This window comes from Leptodactylus fuscus, chromosome 6 (assembly GCF_031893055.1).
Source record: "Leptodactylus fuscus isolate aLepFus1 chromosome 6, aLepFus1.hap2, whole genome shotgun sequence".
Lineage (NCBI taxonomy): Eukaryota > Metazoa > Chordata > Amphibia > Anura > Leptodactylidae > Leptodactylus > Leptodactylus fuscus.
In genome coordinates this window covers 139,050,918-139,070,818 of record NC_134270.1, presented here as the reverse complement: position 1 = coordinate 139,070,818, position 19,901 = coordinate 139,050,918, and the positions used below count along the sequence as shown (strand labels likewise).

The 19,901-nt window shown below is 43.1% G+C and overlaps 1 protein-coding gene across 2 annotated transcripts in view; it reads left to right on the top strand.

The window, feature by feature from the left end:
- The window catches only part of RHBDF2 (rhomboid 5 homolog 2), a 49,930-nt gene extending 30,411 nt beyond the window's left edge, over positions 1-19,519 (top strand). For both annotated transcript variants that reach the window (XM_075277370.1, XM_075277371.1), the window contains 13 exons: positions 950-1,075; positions 1,182-1,306; positions 2,930-3,133; positions 3,964-4,075; positions 5,260-5,334; positions 6,128-6,289; positions 7,126-7,232; positions 10,650-10,713; positions 11,888-11,982; positions 13,391-13,466; positions 14,570-14,670; positions 15,419-15,572; positions 17,703-19,519. In XM_075277370.1, the coding sequence (XP_075133471.1) occupies positions 950-1,075; positions 1,182-1,306; positions 2,930-3,133; positions 3,964-4,075; positions 5,260-5,334; positions 6,128-6,289; positions 7,126-7,232; positions 10,650-10,713; positions 11,888-11,982; positions 13,391-13,466; positions 14,570-14,670; positions 15,419-15,572; positions 17,703-18,122 (1,821 nt within the window). In that variant the 3' untranslated portion in view covers positions 18,123-19,519. The remainder of the gene's footprint in view (positions 1-949; positions 1,076-1,181; positions 1,307-2,929; positions 3,134-3,963; positions 4,076-5,259; positions 5,335-6,127; positions 6,290-7,125; positions 7,233-10,649; positions 10,714-11,887; positions 11,983-13,390; positions 13,467-14,569; positions 14,671-15,418; positions 15,573-17,702) is intronic.
- The last annotated feature ends 382 nt before the right edge of the window (positions 19,520-19,901 follow it).

The window sequence follows — 19,901 nt, the reverse complement described above, 5'->3', positions numbered from 1 at the left end:
GGCTTTGTAGACAACAACTACATGGAGTCTGTATGTTCTCCCTCCGGGTACTCCAGTTTCCTCTCACACTTTAAAGACTTACTGATCAGGAGCCTAGATTGTGCACTCTATATGGGACGCTGTTGACAGTATCTGTAAAGCCGCTATGGAATATGATGGCGCTATTTCAGTAAAAATTTTAAGAAATTGCACTATAACACAGCAGGAAACCAGAGTAGGCTATTTCTGCTGTGTATAGAGTATGTGGTTTCTGAATTAGAGCAGTGGTCTCCATATAACAGTGATGGCGAACCTTTTAGAGAACGAGCACCCAAACTGCAACCCAAAACCCACTAATTTATCACAAAGTGCCACCACAGCAATTTAACCTAAATAATTTGCGGATCCACAATTGCACACCACAATTGCACACAATTACAAACATGCAAAATATGATCATACAAATGGGGCTTTACAGAGCTTTCTGCTTCAATGTGACCCCCACACAGTACAATTTGCTCCACGGTGGCCCCCACACAGTATTATCTGTGCCACGGATGGGTGCCCAAAGAGAGGGCTCTGAGTGCCACCTCTGGCACCCGTGCCATAGGTTCGCCATCACGGCCAGTTCTTGTTTTCAGTCCACTTTGGTGCCTTTTTGGAGTACCAATCCTCTCTCTTCTTAACAGTACACCACAGGTACTTGTACATATTTTGGGTACAAGGTAGACTGTTAGGACAATTGTAATGAGACAGGCAGGGTGTGAGGTTCCCCCAAATACTCTACAGTCTAGTAGCTCAGAATGAACCAAACCATAGACTACCATTACTGCAGTAGACTACACAATATGCACCGTGCTGCTATACTGTATAAAGTTTTTGACGTACAGCATCCTCTGCACATGAATGCGACTTTGTAAGCTTTGACTTCTGAGATTATATCTTGCATTATGTTAAAATCTGTTTTCAGGGTCGCCCCATACTAGACACTCCCCACAGCCGAAAAGCTATGAAGTGCAGCTTTGCGTATCCGAGCTTTATGGATGAGGATACTGTGGATGCCCCAGACACTCTGGATTCCTCCTTCTTCAGTAAGGCAAGAAACGTTTTGTTTTTTTTCTTTCCCCTCTCTCAGGTAACCATTTCACATTGCTTAACACTTCACAAGTTTCTTCACAAAACCCGTGTTTTACTTTGCCCAGGTGGACATGCATGACGAAGCGTTCTCTATGCCGGATGATGTCTTTGAGTCCCCTCCCCTGTCTGCGGCTTTCAGAGCTCATGTGCCAACTCCAGATGATAAATCGGAGGGACCCATTACAACTGTGTAAGTGACCACATGGTTTCTAACAGGGATATTCCCATCTGAAATCAACACCTATCTATAGAAGATCAGGGGTCCTCTGCCTCCTTCTTGTGACTAATTTAAAGGGGTTCTCCCATTAATCTCTTCCCGACATCCCAGTAATTGTATTAGACAATGGCAATTAACACTTCGAAATTGGTTTCCAAAGTGTAAAAATGGCCTACCTATGGTGTTTCCGCTGTCAGGTTTCCTTATTCCAGTGCAGCAAGATCATGAGTTGCCATCTGGAGCTTGTGACAGCCTGGAGCCTTGCGAAGGATCCCACATTTGTCTTCACTGTTTACCTGTTGAGGCAAATATAGTTATTTCCCATAAAGTGCAATACAGTAGTACTGCAGTCTATGGGATCGCAGGTTCAAGCCCGCTAGGGGGTCTATGAATATTAAAAAAAAAAATAATAATAATTAAATCCCCACCTCTAGATCTGACATTTCAAAAGATTAATAAATAAAAATAACTAAAAGCAAATTTGGCCAAAATTTACGGCCATTGGAAAGTGGGGAGTAAAGAATTTAAAATGAAAAACTAAAATGGCCCTGCGGGAATGGATTAAAGACAATTTATTCTCAATCCATAGGGTAGGTGGATAAATGTCACATTGGCGGGGGTCTGTCTCCTGGGTCCCCCGGTGATTGGGAGCACAGGGAACTAAAAGTCCCCCACGCCTCCTTCATGTGAATGACGTCCTATCTCACTTTCTTGACCTGCGCTCCATTCACTACTTTTGAGCTGTGGGACTGCAATCTCCAGACGTCCCATAGAACTTAATAGAGTGTCGGTCAACCAAACACACTGGGGCTTCAGTCACAAGAAGAATGCTGGGAACTTTTAGCCCCCCCCCCCCCCATTCTACTAATTTCTGGGGGACCCAGTGTTCGGACCCTCCCAGCAGTGTGACTCTTATTCCCTATTCTTTTAATAGGACACCCCTTCAAGAGACCCCCAGTCCTTTCATTAGGTGGGGTGGAATTTCTGTAAATCTTTCAGCTGAGAAACCCTTTAAACCTAAGGCCCCACTTTGCAGAAATGCAGCTTTTTTTTTTGTTGTTACAGATTTGGTTGCGGTTTTTTGAGCCAAACCCAGGGGCAGATTGAGCAGAAGGTAGAAGTGTATATGACCTTCCTATCTATTTTCCATTCCTTTTGTATCCACTCTTGACTTTGGCTCAAAAAACCACAGCAAAATCTGCAACCAAAAAAGCTGCGTTTCCGCAATGTGGGGTCCTCAGCCAAGAGATGGTTAAACAAGTGTTTTTGGCAAAGTCAAAAAAATAAAAGAAACAATGCTTATCTCGCCAATCCCTGCTTCTCCTGTTTCAATACTGCTCCATTAGTAATAGCCCGAGCACTATGTTCGTAGTGAACAGGAAGTATAGACCAATGGAGACTTGGACTGTATGGGTGGGGATGTATCTTAGATTTTTGTTCTAAGACTAATAGATGTTTTATCCACTTCATAAATTTTAGAGGTTATATATAAACAAAAATATCAGGCCTTATGTAAAGTCAAACGGAGCAATTCACATATAAAATGCTACATGAGTTAAAGGTATTGTAACAAATTGATGATCTCTTTTGTGGCAGGAAAGAACCTATAAAGCCCTCTCCGACCTTGCCCTGCCACCCACGTAGAGGGAAGCGCATTGCGTCTCAGGTGAAGCATTTTGCTTTTGATCGGAAGAAGCGCCGCTATGGCTTGGGAGTGGTAGGGAACTGGTTAAATAGGACCTACAGGAGAAGTATCAGCAGCACTGTGCAGACCCAACTGGAACATATCGACAGCCACAGGTGAGAAATGGCAGCGATATACGGTATGTGGCAGCCACAGTGAATTTGGAAAACTTTGTGATACATTCAGTTTGCTGTAAGTTTCAGAACAGGCTTTATATGTAGACACTGTTGTTTCAATTCCCTTTTTGTTATGCGGTTTCTTGCATGTGGATCGGTTTTGCTGAACTTCTTACCTATTTTATAGCACAGTATACTGCTAAACCATATTGTACGCCATATGAATAATATAGTTCCCCATATCAAAGGCTGACTCTTATGGTTTGAAGTTGTATTTCCAAAAATAACATTTTCCACTCACCCCCGACAGCACCAGAGTGATGAGGAACAGTGCTGTCATGGCTTACGGAAAATCAGATTATGGGAAGCATTCATTATGTTTCCCCTCATACACAACAGCACCAGAGAGAGAGGATGTGCCCTGAGACAGGAAACAAAAAAAAAAGTGGTGCTTTGCTTCCCCTCGGTGGTTTCATGCCCCTTGGAGAGTAGACTTATGGTCTCAGGCACCCTTATTGAATGAGTCCCCTGGAAACCCCATCAATCCAGAGAATGAGTGGCTTACAGCCCTGAGTTAGTCTTTCCTTACATAGTGGCACCCCAATTCCATTCTATTGAACGGGGCTAGTTGCAGTTCCCTGGTGGCCAGGAGTGTTGCCATGAATCGTTGCTTCAGCCCGTTTATTCTCAGGGTTGTTGGGGGTGCTATAGTTTGGACTGGCGAGATGAGACCAGTAAAGCTTTCTGTGACAAACTAGACCACGTGTGTTTATTTGGCGTCATGTCAGACATCTAAAATATTTCTCTCGTTCATTTGTCTCTCCTTCCAGACCGTATTTCACGTACTGGATCACATTCGTTCATGTTCTTATCACTCTCTTAGCCATTGGCACGTATGGCATTGCACCCATTGGATTTGCACAGCACACCACCACAGAACTGGTAAGTTGGTCTATTGTAACTGTACTGCATTATTTGTATTCTTTGATTTAGATTTCTCATTGTAAAGACCTAGACAAAGCTGGAAGCAAGGGAAGAACATGGGAAATAAATGTTAACTTTGATCAAAGAAGACATTTCATCATCCCTGCCATGTCTAGCTCTGTGCTTAATAGCTGCTGCGTCGCTGATTCCAGCACAGTTGGAAATGTTTATTTATTTTTAAGCCCCCCCCCCATTCCCAAGCAGTAAGTGCAGTTAGTTTTGATGCCTGTGCACTGTCAGGCAGGAGCAGACAAGGGGGTGGTTTTAATTTCTGAAAACATCCGCCTCTGGTTTATGCTCAGAATCGCACCCCCTGCCTGCTCCTGCTTGACACTGCCCTCCTGACAATACTGAGTCTATATACCATATCAGGCACCAAAACTAGCAACACTTATTGTTCAGGAATGGTTGGGGCTAGAGAGTGACCAGGACATCAGTGAATGAGTTGGAAGTGACGATGGAAGGATATATTCACATGCCTGAGAAAAAAAAAATACAACATGTTGTCCTTTATCCTGGATTGGACTCTCAGACATTTCATATAAATGAGTCTGATCTGAGAAAATATGACGTTAGTGTAAGTGAGATGTTGATGTGCAGTGCTTTCAGGAAACCTTCCGACACTATCCTCCTAATAGAAAGGAGAAGTTAGAGGGGCAACACGGTGGCTCAGTGGTTAGCACTGCAGTCTTGCAGCGCTGGAGTCCTGGGTTCGAATCCCGCTAGGAATAACATCTGCAAGGGTTTGTATGTTCTCCCCGTGTTTGCGTGGATTTCCTCCCATTCTATAAAGACATACTAATAGGAAAAAAATGTACATTGTGATCCCTATATGGGGCTCGCAATCTACATATAAAAAAAAAAGAAAGGAGAAGTTATGTGAGTGGGGCTGTCCCTTCCACATTTTGGGTTCTGCTTTCTTTTGCCGTCTGTCCCATATGTCACTATAGATTTATAGGGCTGTTCAGCCGCAATTGGGCCAGTAAATGCCGCCAGTCCCGCAGCCAAATCACCTATCATGTGAAGCCAGTCTTTCTTCTTAAATGGCAGAGCTTTGCAGTGGAAAATGAAAACTTTACCAGTAATGGGTTTAAAAATTCTATTTTTTTTATGGTTTCTCCCTTTGCTCTTTGTATGTACAGGTCTTACGGAACAAAGGTGTATACGAAAGTGTGAAATACATACAGCAAGAAAACTTCTGGATAGGCCCAAGTTCAGTAAGTAGTATTTTCACTGCTTTATGGGCTTTCCTGCTAAATGACTTTAATAAGGGCAGTGTGAACCTACCCTTATAATGTCCGCTGCTCTTCTCCTCCATAGGATGAGAACAATGGACTTTCACAACAATTGAGTGACTAATACAGATGAGGCACTCTTTCTGCATACACTGTAATGTAAAAAAAAAAAAAAATCACATGTTCTTCATGTTTGTTACTTTTTTGACAAAAGAAAAAATCCTTTACAAAAGTTAAGAAAACTTCCCCCATGTATTAGGATATACTTATGCGTCCATGTTGCAATTGCAACGTTCAGGCCTCCCGAAGTCCAATTGTATAGGGCTCAATTGTAATCCATGACAGAAAGTCTTGGTAGTGTTGTCATAAAAATTAGTTCTATACCTTGATTCTCTGCCACTTCTTTCTTAGGCTTTGAATACATCTTATTTCTTCCGTGGGAGTGTTCTCCACCTTCAGTGGATGGCTGTGACCTAGGCCACTGTATAGCCATTTTTTGCCTCTCTTTAGTGAATAGGGGCCTATATCTACATCTAGTGTATGGTCCGGGAGCTTTTCAAACATACACTGAATATATTCCCATTCAGTTATGTGATTGGAGCTCTACCTGCTCTTTGGTTTTTTTTGTTTTTTTACATACATACCTTCTCCTTCAACTTTTATCCACTTATAAGCAGAATTTTTTGCATACACTGAACCCGTTCTGGTACAGTGATGTGAACAGAGCTTTACATGTGCTCCTTTCTTTATTCGTGATTCTACTCTTCCATTTCAGATAGCACTTATCCACTTAGGCGCAAAGTTTTCCCCTTGCATACGGAGAGATGCCCAAATCGAGAACCTGATAAAAAGAGAACACGACCTAGAACGTGAATCTGGCTGCTGCATTCAGAATGATAATTCAGGCTGTGTGCAGACACTACGGCGAGACTGCTCGGTAAGATTACAGTCTATAGTCATATGTTGCTTTTCATTTTCTTCATTCTTGGTTTTGAACCAGCAGGTGGCGCTCATTTACCAGTGGATTCGAGCTGCATTAATTTACACTAGCTGTGTAGTACAGACATGTTGTACAGAAAATTGCCATTTTCTCAGATAATCTTCAGTTCTGCTTACACATTTGTTAGAATAGATATAAGATGTATGCATATCTGAGTCGGAGTGTCCCCGTGAGCCCCACTTATTACTTATCCACTGTGTCCCCTGCAGCCACTCTGACACCTGGTCACGTGACTAAATGGAACTGCGGCTAGAGTTTTTGAGTCGGTGACTTAACAGAGCTGATGCAACTGCCGGGGAGACAAAGAAACAAGAATAATAAACCGGGCTGTTGGGGACATTCCTGACTCCCCGAAACTTGGGCCACAGCCTCATTCAGTAGAATGGAGTCCACCATGTGACCCAGAGATTTAGTGGCCATAGGGGAGATAGAGGACTACCTCGCTGTCCTCCACAAAAGTCACAAACTGCGTCCTGAAGGATTGGGGTGTACATTAGTAATAGATCTTATCCAGCATTGTGCTGTCACTAGCGCCTGCGCTTGGTACAACAGCTCAGTCCCATTCACCTGTAGTGATTTGACACGGCTACTAAATTAAGAGAGGGGGTAACACTTCTTAGGGGGTACGCAAATCACTGTAAACTTTTATATTATTATTAGGTTTGCATGCCACTTTTTACAATGTTTGTCAAAGTTGTGCAATATGTTGTATATTCTAAAACTTTGCTAGAATTTACTATAATTTTTTAATTTTTTTTTCCTCTTCTTTCTAGGAAACATTGGCCACTTTCATAAAGTGGCCAGAACATAACGCCCCTTTGTTTTATGGGAAGGATGGTGATATTAGAGTGTCGGGGGCGGTGTGTCACCAAGACCCCCGGTGAGTTTAATATGAGGAGATGCAGGTTTCATTTTTGTCGGTTTCTCATTCATATCCCTGGTCAGTCAAGATTAGAAATTGCGTAAAGGGCTATTCTGGGATGTAGATATCGCTGACCCACCTGTCTGACACTCATTGATTCTTGTTGGACAGCCAGCATAGCCACTACATAGTGTATGGCGCAGTCTGCCTCTTGCTCCATTGACTGCTTTTGCTGGTAGCCATGACTTCTGATACTAGCCGATGGGCGAGGGCTCCACATGTCAGATCCCTACTGATCTTGTCTTGATGGAGAAATCCTTTAATATCTAACCCTTTAAAATATAACTCTCTATTATAGACTTGTCTGTAAGCAGCACACAGCCTTATATCTCCTGTATCCTGGCAAACCTTTGTGTGCCAGTGTAGAGCAGCTTTTCTCTTGACTGTTGAGGGCAGGTTCACATCTGCGCTCGGTCTCCAGTTTAGCCAGTCCGACCTGTTTCCGTCTTCTGCCCCGTGAAACTGGACAGGAGACAGAAACCCAGAGGTCAGTTTTCAAACCCATTCGCTTGAATTTGTTTGTTAACGTGCCTGTGTGCGTCTTCTGCGGGGGAAACCAGTTTTTTTTTTTTTTGTTTTTTTTTTTTTAACCGAACACAAAGTTCTGCATGTCCGACTTTGCGTCCGGCTGGAAAAAAAAAAACGGTTTGACAACTGACCCCCGGGTTTCCGTCTCCTATCCAGTTTCGCAGGGCAGAAGACGGAAACTGGCCAGATGTGAACCCACCCTGAGTGTCATGCATCCTGCAGGCCTCTGGCCATACATCCCTCAGTCCTTTGCAACAATTCAGCCACCGTATGAACAGATTGTGCCTGGCTGTATTCTTGGTGGTACATGGAGATGTTGTAATGGAAGTTAAAAGAATGTCTGACTTACTCAGCTCAGAATACACTAAAAGAAAGTTGCGAGGAGATATGGAATACTAAAATTACTGTGTGTATGCAGTGATGTAGCTAACAAAGACATGACCTTCACACCTCCCAAATGCCCTGATATCTGCATCCTGTAGATGGGGTCCAGAATATTTGGCATGTATCTATCTTCAGGCGGTTCTGTTAGTAAGGACTGCGATAGGCACACAATTGGTATCTGGTATCAGTAGAGTGTTTCTACTGACCTCATGCTCTTGATTACAAGTAAAAATAACTTATAATGTAGGAGCAGCTACCTACTGGCTGTCACTTTTGTCTTGCTGAGGCACGTTACCTGCGGGCCAGCTGCCACCCACTCCTCGTCTTGCATTACTATGACTAATTTAGTAAAGCTGTCTGCCTGTTGCGAGATGTATAGGCCTAAGTTAAGACCCGCTTCCATGGCACATGCTCTTCTCTGGTCTATCCTGGAATGGAGATATACTGGCTCAGTTACAGGAATAGGACATTGACACTCCTCTGGCTATTAAGCCCAAAGTGACATGCTGTATCCTATTAATATTATAAATGTGAAAGTTTGTGGGTTTGTGAGTTTGTGTGTTGTTTGGATGTTCGGATGTTTGTTCCTCAATCACGCAAAAAACGCTCTACCGATTTGGCTGAAATTTTCCACAAACATAGTCACTACACCCGATTGCGCAATAGGCTACTTTTTGTCGCAATAGCGCACATACGTTTGTGCCAGGACCCCCACAAAACCCAAACTCACACCACTATCTCTGCAATCTCACACACTTTGGACCATAGCAAGCCACAAAATTCATATTACCCTCTACAGCCTCGCCCTTAACCCCACACAATCACATATACATATACTTTACCACTTTGCCCCTCACCTTAACGATACTCCAGGAGGCGCTCTTTAACGCTCCGGAGCAGCCATGTTTGCCGACCCCACCGCTCTGACAATCCGCGACACCGCCCACCCATGTCAATACCCCTAGGCGGTCTAATAAATGCAAAAAAAAAAAAGTTTAAAAAAAAAGTAAAACAAATAAAAAAGATTAAAAATTCAAATCACCCCCCTTTCCCTAGAACACATATAAAAGTAGTTAAAAACTCTGAAACACATACATGTTAGGTATCCCCGCGTCTGAAATCGCCCGCTCTACAAAGTTATACAAATATTTTTCCTGTTTGGTAAACGCCGTAGCGGGAAAAATGGTCAAAAGTGCCAAACCACTGTTTTTTCACTGTTTTGATTCTGATAAAAATTTGAAAAAAAAAGTGATCAAAGCAATAACATTTCGCGAAAATGGTAGAACTACAAAGTACACCCAGTCCCGCAAAAAAAGACGCCCTATACATCCCCGTACACACACGTATAAAAAAGTTACGGCCGTCGGAATATGGCAACTTTTCAAAAAAAAATTTAACAGTTTTGGATTTTTATAAGGGGTCAAAATGTAAATAAAACCATATAAATTTACTATCCCCGGCATCGTAACGAAACACAGAATACGGGGGACAGGTCATTTTGGTTGCACAGTGAACGCCGTAAAACCAAAGCCCGTAAGAAAGTCGCAGAAATGCATTTTTTCTTCAAATCCACCCCATTCTGAAATTTTTCCCTGCTTCCCAGTACATTATATAGAATAACTAATGGTGGCATCATGAAGAAAAATTTGCCCCGCAAAAATTAAGACCTCATATGGCTCTGGGAGCAGAGAAATAAAAAAGTTATGGGGTTTAGAAGGAGGGGAGTCAAAAACGAAAATCAAAAAATGCCATAGACGGGAAAGGGTTAACTTCAAATACTTCTGTCCCAAAGTCACTTTGTAAAGTTTCTCACAACACCGTATAGCAGCTCAAATACAAATTACATCCAACACAAAAGTCTCACGTATTCTCTGAATTACAGCAAAACAAGATACAAACATACTTACGTTTCATATCCCATACCTTATACACAGTACGAAAACCTTACCCACACCTGTATATACCCACTTCTACAATCACCGCAGACGAAGTCGCGGGTACCAGCTAGTTTTACATAAGTTCCCTTGGACAGATTGTGTATTACTCCGCACTTTCCGTCTCCCTCCTTTCTAAATCCTTAGAAAAGCAGCCAGTGTGTGTCTACTATACTGTATTAGAGGAATGGTCATCAGTATGTGACCTGTCGGGGTCTGACACCTGAACCTTGCGCAGATCAGCTGTTCTAGAAGCCTCTGGGTGTCAAAAGCTGCTAGTGGAAGGGCGGCACGTCCATCGCTGCTCCTGTTCAAGTAATGGAAGCAGCGCTGCACTTCACCCAAACCACTACAAAGCAGCAGATGGGGATGCTGCACCCGCCACCAGCTAAACACTCATACAGCTCACATACTGATGACATCCATATGAAAATTCTATTTGGGTCCAGAAAACCCCTGAAATGAAACATAATGGATATCTAATCTTTGAAAGTCCACATGTAATTTTAGTTTTTTCTCTTTCCACCAGAACTTGTGAGGAGCCTGCCTCTCTTACACCCCATGTCTGGGCCGATGACATCACTCAGTGGCCAGTAAGTACCATCCAGTGAGTTAAGGCATCCCCTTTTTTTCCAGGATAATCTGTTACATTTGTTTATATGAGGTGTATCACTATTTATAGCAATTATATGACTTAGAATTTGCAATTTTAGTAGTTTTTCAGTCTCAAGCTCTATCTGTAGCTTGCTTATTGCTTGTGGTGCATTTTTCTGAGCTGTGATTTACTGCACAGAGTAAGTAAAGAATCCTCTCTCTTACTGTCTCTCTCCCTCACCGCTCCAGGACCATACAGGACATAGAGAAATTTGCAGTCTCCCCACATTCACACGACAGAGTTTCAGCCTTGAAACTTCGCCGAATGTTGGGAGAATTTAACGCACTGAACATTCTGCAAGGAGAGGGACTCCTAGCAGAGTAGTTATCTATGATACCAGGAGTCCCTGCCTCCCAGCAACATACTGTTCTGCACTGATTATAGTAGGGGACAGTATGACGCTGGGAGGCAGGGAATCCTAGCAGCATAGTTATCCATGATGCCAGGAGCCCCTGCCCTCCAGAAACATACTGCCCCATAGTGATCATAGTATAGTATGTTGTTGGGAGGGATTCTTAGTGGCATAAATAACTACAATGCTAGAACTAGAAGTCCCTTTCCCAACATATTGTTCAGACCAGTAAATCCGGCAAACACACGGACCACGTTTCACGGCTGAAACTTGGTCATGTGAATGCGGGGTCATAGTCAGTTTAGTAGAAGGACAGGGAGCAGAGAAAGAGTCTTATAGAAAAAGGAGCATATTTCTTTGTTTCTTGTATTTGTTTCTACTATTGGTTTATGCAGAGTACGTTGAAATGACAGAATCTGTTTGTTGGCCATACATTCTCATTCATCCAACAACTATTCCTCTCGACTACCCCCTTCACTCGTAGACCCATATATGCTCAGTTGTTACGCATGTGTTTTTGATATGGAGAGGGTAGTAAGTCACTGCCGGGCTCTGCTGATGGCAGGATATCTGCCTGCAGAACAAAAGGTTTAGGTATGTTGAAATCCAACTTGCAAGACGCCTTCAGGGGAACATCTTATTGCCCCCATACACAGCTGGTCAACCAGTCCTGATCAAGATTATGAGCATGGTCACCTTTATTGTGACACTATTAAGTTTGGTTTATTTCACATTTCTTTTTGGGGTTTTTTGTCACTAGATTTGTACATCTGAACCTGAAAACAACCGCACTGGGTTTAGACACATGGACTGTAAAATCAAAGGGAGGCCGTGCTGTATTGGTACCAAGGGAAGGTAAGCGCCATAACAAATGATTAGTACCTTTAGGGCCTCTTCACACGGAGTTTATGCTCCGCTCTTTCAGACACGTATACACTAGTGCTTCAAAACACATCCCATTCACTTCAATGGGAGCGCGCGTAAAGCCGGCTTTACACGCGCTCCCATTGAAGTGAATGGGATGTGTTTTGAAGCGCTCGTGTATACGTGTCTGAATGAGCGGAGCGTAAACTCCGTGTGAACGGGCCCTTAGACAGGCTTGGGCGCCTTGGCTTGTAGTTAAAAAGAGATTGTATCTTAAGTATTTGTATGAATTCATGCGGTCAGTATAACTCTGTATATGTTCATGCGGCACATTCTGAGCCATCATGGGGAAGACTGTTGAATTGTCAATTATATAAGTATATAGATAGAGCTGTATGATGGGGCAGTATTGGTAGAATGAGAAAATATTATTTTTCTTGCCTATTTCACTGGGGGACACCGTATAATCAGTATCTGCCCAACCGATACCCTCTCCACAAGTGACACTGTCACTCTCGCTGGTCACCTTGTCCCCACTTGCCGCATCTGCACTCAGATTGCCAACCCCATCACCATGTGCAAGTTTCACCAAGCCAGCTTCTTTGGTGGCTCATACCTCTGGGAATATCAGAGGGAAACTCCTTCCCCTTCGTTAACAGGTGACTTCCACCGACACAAGTCTCTCCGGCTAGGGAGCGGTCTTCAGAGCCATGACCCTTCCGGGCCTGTGGTTCAAGGTGGAGTCCTCCCTTCAGATCAAGCTGCTGGAACTGAGGGCTTGCGTCTTAGCCCTGTCCCATTGGACTTTTCTCCACCAAGTTCGTCCAGTCAGTCCAGATCAACAACTCCACTTCAGTCGCCTACTTGAATCATCCTCTTTTCACATCAGCAAGGATGTTGTTCTACCATCCTGTTGCCTAGATCCCAAGCATCCACGTTGAATGTTTTCTTCATTGCCTGGATGTTGTCTGGGCAATTCAGATCTATTTGTCTCGCTAACACTTTTCGTTACTCGGACGCTTTGTTCATCCTTCCTGCAGTCCTTCGTAAGGGCCTGCCTGCTTTTATTTTTTTTTAATTTATTTTTTTTTTTTACTGTTGTTCCTGCCCGAGCTGTTTTGGTTCTTTTCGGGATCAGGACATGTTGGTGTTTGTTGATTCCATGTTCTTTATCCTTTTTTTGTGTCACTTTCCTACTGTTGTGGTACAAAATGAAGCACTGTGTCTGTGAGAGGGGTATAGCCTGGAGGTAGAGGGAACAGGTTTATTTTCATCTCCTAGTGGCTGGGATAATACCCATAGGGCTATGTCTCCCAGTGAAAAGTCAAGAAAAGGATTATACGGTGAATACAAAAATCCCTCTTTCACATACTTACAATACTGCGTTTCTTTCTCTCAGCTGTGAAATTACAACACGGGAATACTGTACCTTCATGCACGGTTACTTCCATGAAGAGGCCACCCTTTGCTCACAGGTAAGTCAATGTTTGTCGAACTCTTCCCAGTACATGTTTATGGTGTGCATATACTAAAAGAATAGGATGGCCACGAGTGAAACTGCTCTTATTGCATCCTCAGTGATTCTTTACTTGCCCAAATTTTAACTACACACAGGGGTACGTACCTTATACCGAATCAGATAATTGGGCTTGTACACCACGTGTACCAGCTGTGGATAATAACAGCAATACACAGGAACAAATGTATAAAATCAAACATCATAATGTAGTACAAAAAAGAAGTATCAGAGAATAACCAGGATTACCCATCAGAGTCCAAAGGTACCTGATTGTGTATTTTTGGGGGTCTACACGCAGGATGCGGTTAAAGGGGTTATCCGGGAAGTATAATTGTATTTACATGTGCTGGGTTATCTTGATGTTGGACATGGGGACCCGGGTCACATAATTGGAACCAGCCCCTCTGACGACTACTCCCTCCGTCTCCAGTTTTCACTACTAGTTACCTGTTTTATGGGAGATGGCTTTACTACAGTCAGCCCCAATAGCACCAGTAAACTACCTGTGAATACAGGAGGGAGGTATAGCGACCTGGGAAACAGTGGCCAGTTCCGATCACATGGCCCTGGTTTGGAACTTCCATGCCCGGCATCAAGGTAACCCCTGTGCATGTTTCCCACCAGTTCTTGAGGCAGCTGCATGAAGTGGTAATGTCCTTGTGAGGCTGCAGCTCCATTCACTTCTTTGGGAATGGCAGCAGTAACACTGAATCTGATAGCGGTGAATGCAGCAGTGGCCACACATGAACACAACTACTGCATTAATGTAGAGAGCACATCAGATTACTGTTGGCTGAATGTCTGGAGGAATTGGCTAATGTGAATAGTTACCTTTCAACTGCTGCCAGCTTATTCCCCTCTCCCTATTCAGAACACATGCATGCACAGCTGTTTCATAGTGGATTGCACAGCTATGGGTTTAGTGTACTATGAAAATAGGTGTATTGGACTTCCAAATTTGGACAGTCCATTTCCAGTCTGACATCCATGTATAACCCTAAATCTGAGATTAAAGTTGATATATTTAATATGTTGTATAATTTGGTGTCGCCTGTGCAGGTCCACTGTCTAGATGAGGTGTGCGGCTTACTGCCTTTTCTAAATCCTGAAATCCCTGATCAGTTTTACAGACTGTGGCTATCACTTTTCCTTCATGCCGGGTAGGTATATGCCAGTAGTGTCCTAGAAGTAGTTGGCCACTGTTAATATCTCTAATCACATGACCATGGATGGTATATCGCATGACCATGGACCGATTTTCTATCTAATTGATACAGAAAGCATATTTGGAAATTGTGTAACTTTGCATTATACAAACCTTTTAAGTAACAATTCTGGAGCAATACTTCTCTATATTTCCTTTTTCCTTATAACCAAAGAAAACTTGTTGTTGCATCTTTCTCAAAGTGCTCTAATCTCATCAGTAGTGGTCAGTACATCTCCATATTGTGCTCTGCTTCTGAGTGAGCGAGAGTTGGGAGCAGAATCTCCTGTTTGCTCCATGTGATACCTGCAGCTAGTCTCCATTCACCAGCTCAGGGTAACAAGAATTAGAGGGGTAGCCTAGATAAGGGAAAACTGCTAAATGCAGTCATATAATAGTCCAATTTGGACTGTTTGCCTAGATGAGACTTTTTTTTTTTTTTTTTGTGCACGTGTAGCCTAGCTGACTTTCATCCGGTGGGAGCTGTGCAGTATACTTTCACAGTCATATAATGGTCCGACATTGTGTGTTTCCTAATGTACATGTATGTCAGCTTATCCCAAAAAGTCACCCAAAGGTTGGCTATGCGTTAAGCATTGGAAGCTAAGCTCTGAATTCTTGCTATGGTATTAGACCTTCTTGGTAAATCAGATCTATGATGTTGACATGTTTGCTTGCGGACTTAACTCTCTGTATTCTTTCAGCATTATCCACTGCGTGGTGTCAGTAATTTTCCAGATGACTGTCTTACGTGACCTAGAGAAGCTGGCAGGCTGGCTTCGGATCTCCATCATCTACATCTTGAGTGGTATCACAGGGAACCTAGCCAGTGCCTTATTCCTGCCCTACAGGGCTGAGGTAAGTCCTTCAGGGACAGATAATGCACTGTGATACTTATATCTATTAAATGGATTCTAAAGCAGTAGAGAAAGTGGCTTCATCCTTCAAGAAACAGCCCCACACTTGTCCATGGGTTGTGACTGGTATTGCACCTCGGTTCTATTTAAGTGCATTGAGCTGATCTCTAATAGACACAACCTGTGAATAGGTGTGGTGCTATTTTGGGAAGAAAGCAGCCAGTTTCTGCTAATCCTATAGAACCCCTTCAACTACATTTCAGTTGTTCTCTTACTAATGTGTACAAGTGCGTAATTAATAAAAAGATATGGCGCGCCGTACCAGTCGGTTTGAGTAATGCAAAGTGTTAGATGAAAGATCTAGATGCTTCTAAATAATCTATACAGTTTACCCAATACTATACAAAGTGTATATAGGATTGTAATCATTCTTACTGGCACGCACCGTGACCTAACATAACACCCCCTCACCCACACAGCGGCCTGCGGGCACGTGAATTCCCCTCTCATGTTCCTTACTTTCTAGCTTTCATATGATTATCCAGAGATTAGCCGTCTGGCCAACGCCTGTCACTAATCCGTGTGATCAGACAGCCAGGATTTGTCACCCATTTCCTAAGTGGATCTGTCTGTAACTCTCACTTGGGTCAGGGCACTTTCCCTATTCTTACATTTTACGTCTCATTTTATTTTTTTTTTAAAATTGTTCCTTGAAAATCAAAAATTCAGGTTTGACTGCAGAGATGTCCAATATGCCTTGAGCCTTGTATAATACAGGGGTCCTGGAAGCTGAGGCATGGGGAGCTGGCTGTTAGGGGAGATGAATGACTTTTTTTTTCTTGCTGAACTAGTTCTGACACCTGGTCGTGAGATTGTTGTTAACCAGCACCCGACACCTTCCATTCAATTCCCAATATTCAACTCTTAAAGAACCCGCACACCCCTTTGAATTTGGTACACTTGCATTGGCCATCAGCATCAGACATGTAAAATTTAATATACCCTATCCTTTTTTTTCCCCTCCCACTATCTATAGTAATTCTACATTATATATAATTATACAACATATTCCGCAGCACTTTACAAATTGTAGGATTCAAGTACAGACAAAATGAGACCGTCATAGTCAATTCACACAATGAGATTGAGGGCCATGCTCACAAGAGCTTACAATCTGTCTGGTTGTTCCAAGACTGTGGAGTCAGGACCAATCAGAGTTGGTGGGAGGACTTGTAGATTTCATTATACAATTAATACCCTTCCCAGACCCTGAAGTCTTATAATAGCGTTATTTTATGTTCAATGTAAAAATATAATCAAACAAGGCCAAGTAACATGATCTACAGACCTGAAATTTAGAAAAGATGTTCACATGACCTTGATTGTGCGCCAGTGGGTCCTACTCGGATAAAATAATCCACAACGAAATTGTATAGTTTAAAGGTCTGAGGAGGTTATATAATGAATTAGATTTATAGTTAAGTAATTTGCTGGCTTTTCAATAGATTTGAGGATTTTTACGGATTCTGACCATGGCGGTCATTTATAAGAGTCAGACTGGAAAAATAGGAGTCGCAGGTTTGGCCTACTGGCTCGGGGCATTCTGCCAATGTTACTTTAATACTTATGAGTCTCATTAGTGGTGACCAACTTACCCCTTCATGTCATTGACAAATTTGGGAACAGCTGGACTGTCCCATGTGAATATACCATGAGGAATATGATGTTCTGGTTAATAGGGTCTTCTAGATTCATTAAACTAAATGTGCCAGAATTCCAGTCTAATTTGTGAAAAAATCTGTCCTAAACGCTCGTTATGTGTTTTTGTGACTTAAGGGGTGTGGCCTAGAAAGGGGCGGTGTTTATCATAGTGGGTGTGGCTTAAGATTCAGTAACTTGCACCTAAGTTGTGGCTCGACGTAAGCCAACCAATGGATGTAGTAGAGTCTGAAGATGTGTACCAAACTTATCCAACATGAGCTTCTGTGATAAATTTGGCACATCTTTAACTTCGTCTAAGTTCAGACAAGTTTTGTGAATCTTCCCCACTGTATTCCAGGTTTCGATGCCTGATAGTTTACCACATTTTCTGGAATATTTTATATACTGACCAATATGTCTTCTCCTTCAGGTCGGTCCAGCAGGATCTCAGTTCGGTCTTCTGGCATGCCTTTTCGTTGAACTTTTCCAGAGCTGGCAAATCTTGGCCAAGCCATGGAAGGCGCTCTTCAAGCTTTGTGGCATTGTCCTCTTTCTGTTCTTCTTTGGACTGCTCCCATGGATTGATAACATAGCCCATATATTTGGCTTCTTAAGTGGTTTTCTGCTCTCCTTTGCCTTCCTCCCATACATTACGTTTGGCACTGCTGACAAGTACCGCAAGAGGGCTATGATCATTGTCTCTCTGGTGGTCTTCATAGGTCTTTTTGCCTCCCTGGTCATCTGGCTCTACGTTTATCCAATCAACTGGTCTTGGATAGAATATCTCACCTGTATTCCCTTTACCAACAAGTTTTGTGAGAAGTATGATATAGACCAGGAGCTCCACTAACCTCCTTCTGACCTGTGGAAGCTATTTGAAAGAAGAACTTGAAGGTCCTCATGATCTCCGAAGACTGAGCCCAGACTTGGATTTTTTATATCAACTTTGACACGTCTAATGTGAACAACCACTCTGGGCAATACGTACTTGATTTTTATTAGTGCCAGTTAGTGACATTGACATTTCTGACCCAATTCTAGAATCACTCCAAATCTCAGTGCCTGCTTATGGATCCACTGATTTGACTGTGGAGGTTATTTGGAGGAACCAAAGGAGGGTGAATGAGCTTTGCAAAAACTGTAGGACCTCATCCGCTCAGGAACCACCCCCTAACTTATGCACTATCAATGCTAAGCATAAGCTCTCAACATAAGGGGCCTATTTAATAACCACAGCGGTCAAAAAAATGGGAACGTTTATGAAGAAACCCTCCAAGTTCTCCTAAAAAACTTCCTCTGAGGGATACTGAGTCTCGCTTTAGTTTACAGACGAAACTCTGGGATAGTGCGAACACTAGGCCCTGGCCTATGAGGTTAGGGACAGTCATTTCTGCAGAATGAGCACAAGCTACGTCATTTGGGCCAAAGTTTGGTTACGTTTTAACCTCTCGTGTACTCTAGGCCTATACATTTCTATGTAACACTCCTACCCCCAATGTCACGATCATTCACCTATTGATAAAGGGAAATTCTTGAGACTAAAGTAGTCTGATGGAAGATTATTTCTGACCCTTGACGTCTTTAATGGGTTTTGCCAGTTAAGAGCATTCCCTACCCTGTCTACTGTGAAGGGACTGACTACTGGGCCCCCCAGAGTGTCCCCCAATAAAGCGGTAATGAGTGTGAAAGACTACTGGTACATTCACTTATATGGAACGGAGTACAGTGTTCTGTCCATCCCATAGAAGTGAATGGAATAGTAGACCACTGTATTCACTAGCGGACCCCTGTACTTGTGATCACTGGGGGACCCAGCACTCAAATTCCAAGCAATGGCACACTTATCTTCTATCTTGTGGGTAGGGGTTAAGTGTTTTTAGTGGGAAAACCTTCCTAAGGGCTCTGCTACCCAGCATTGTTTTCCCCCACACAGAATGAATGTGGTTTTTACTGTATCATGTAAATACGCCATTACACTGCTTGCATTATGCAGGTGTAACCAGTACATATTAAAGGGATTCTACCATTAAAATCACATTTTTTTTTTTTCTCGATAACACGTAGTAATAGCCTTAAGAAAGGCTGTTCTTATCCTACCTTTAGATGTCTTCTATGCGCCACCGTTCGGTACAAATCCCGGTTTTCGTCTGTATGCTCAAACAACACTGGGAGTGTCCCCAATGCTGCAAGAGAAATCTCCAGCGCCGCCTCCATCTTCTTCAGGAACGGCCTGTCTGTGCGTCTTCTTCCGGAGCTGGGTTCAAACTTCTAGGCCTCGGGCAGAGCCAACTGCACAGGCCACAAGAAAATGGCCGCTTACTTACTGTGTAAGCGGCCATTTTTCTTGTGGCTGCGGGTATGCGCAGTCTGCTCTGCACGAGGCCTAGAAGTTTGACTGCCAGCGCCGGAAGAAGACGCACAGATAGGCCGTTCCTGAAGAAGATGGAGGCGGTGCTGGAGAGTTCTATCGGAGCATTGGTACCGCCCCCAGTGCTACGAGAGAACTCATTTGCATACAGACGAAAACCGGGATTTCTACCGAACGGCGGCACAGAGAGGACCTCTAAAGGTAGGAGAAGAATAGCCTTTCTTAAGGCTATTGCTTCATGTTATCAAGAAAAAAATGTGA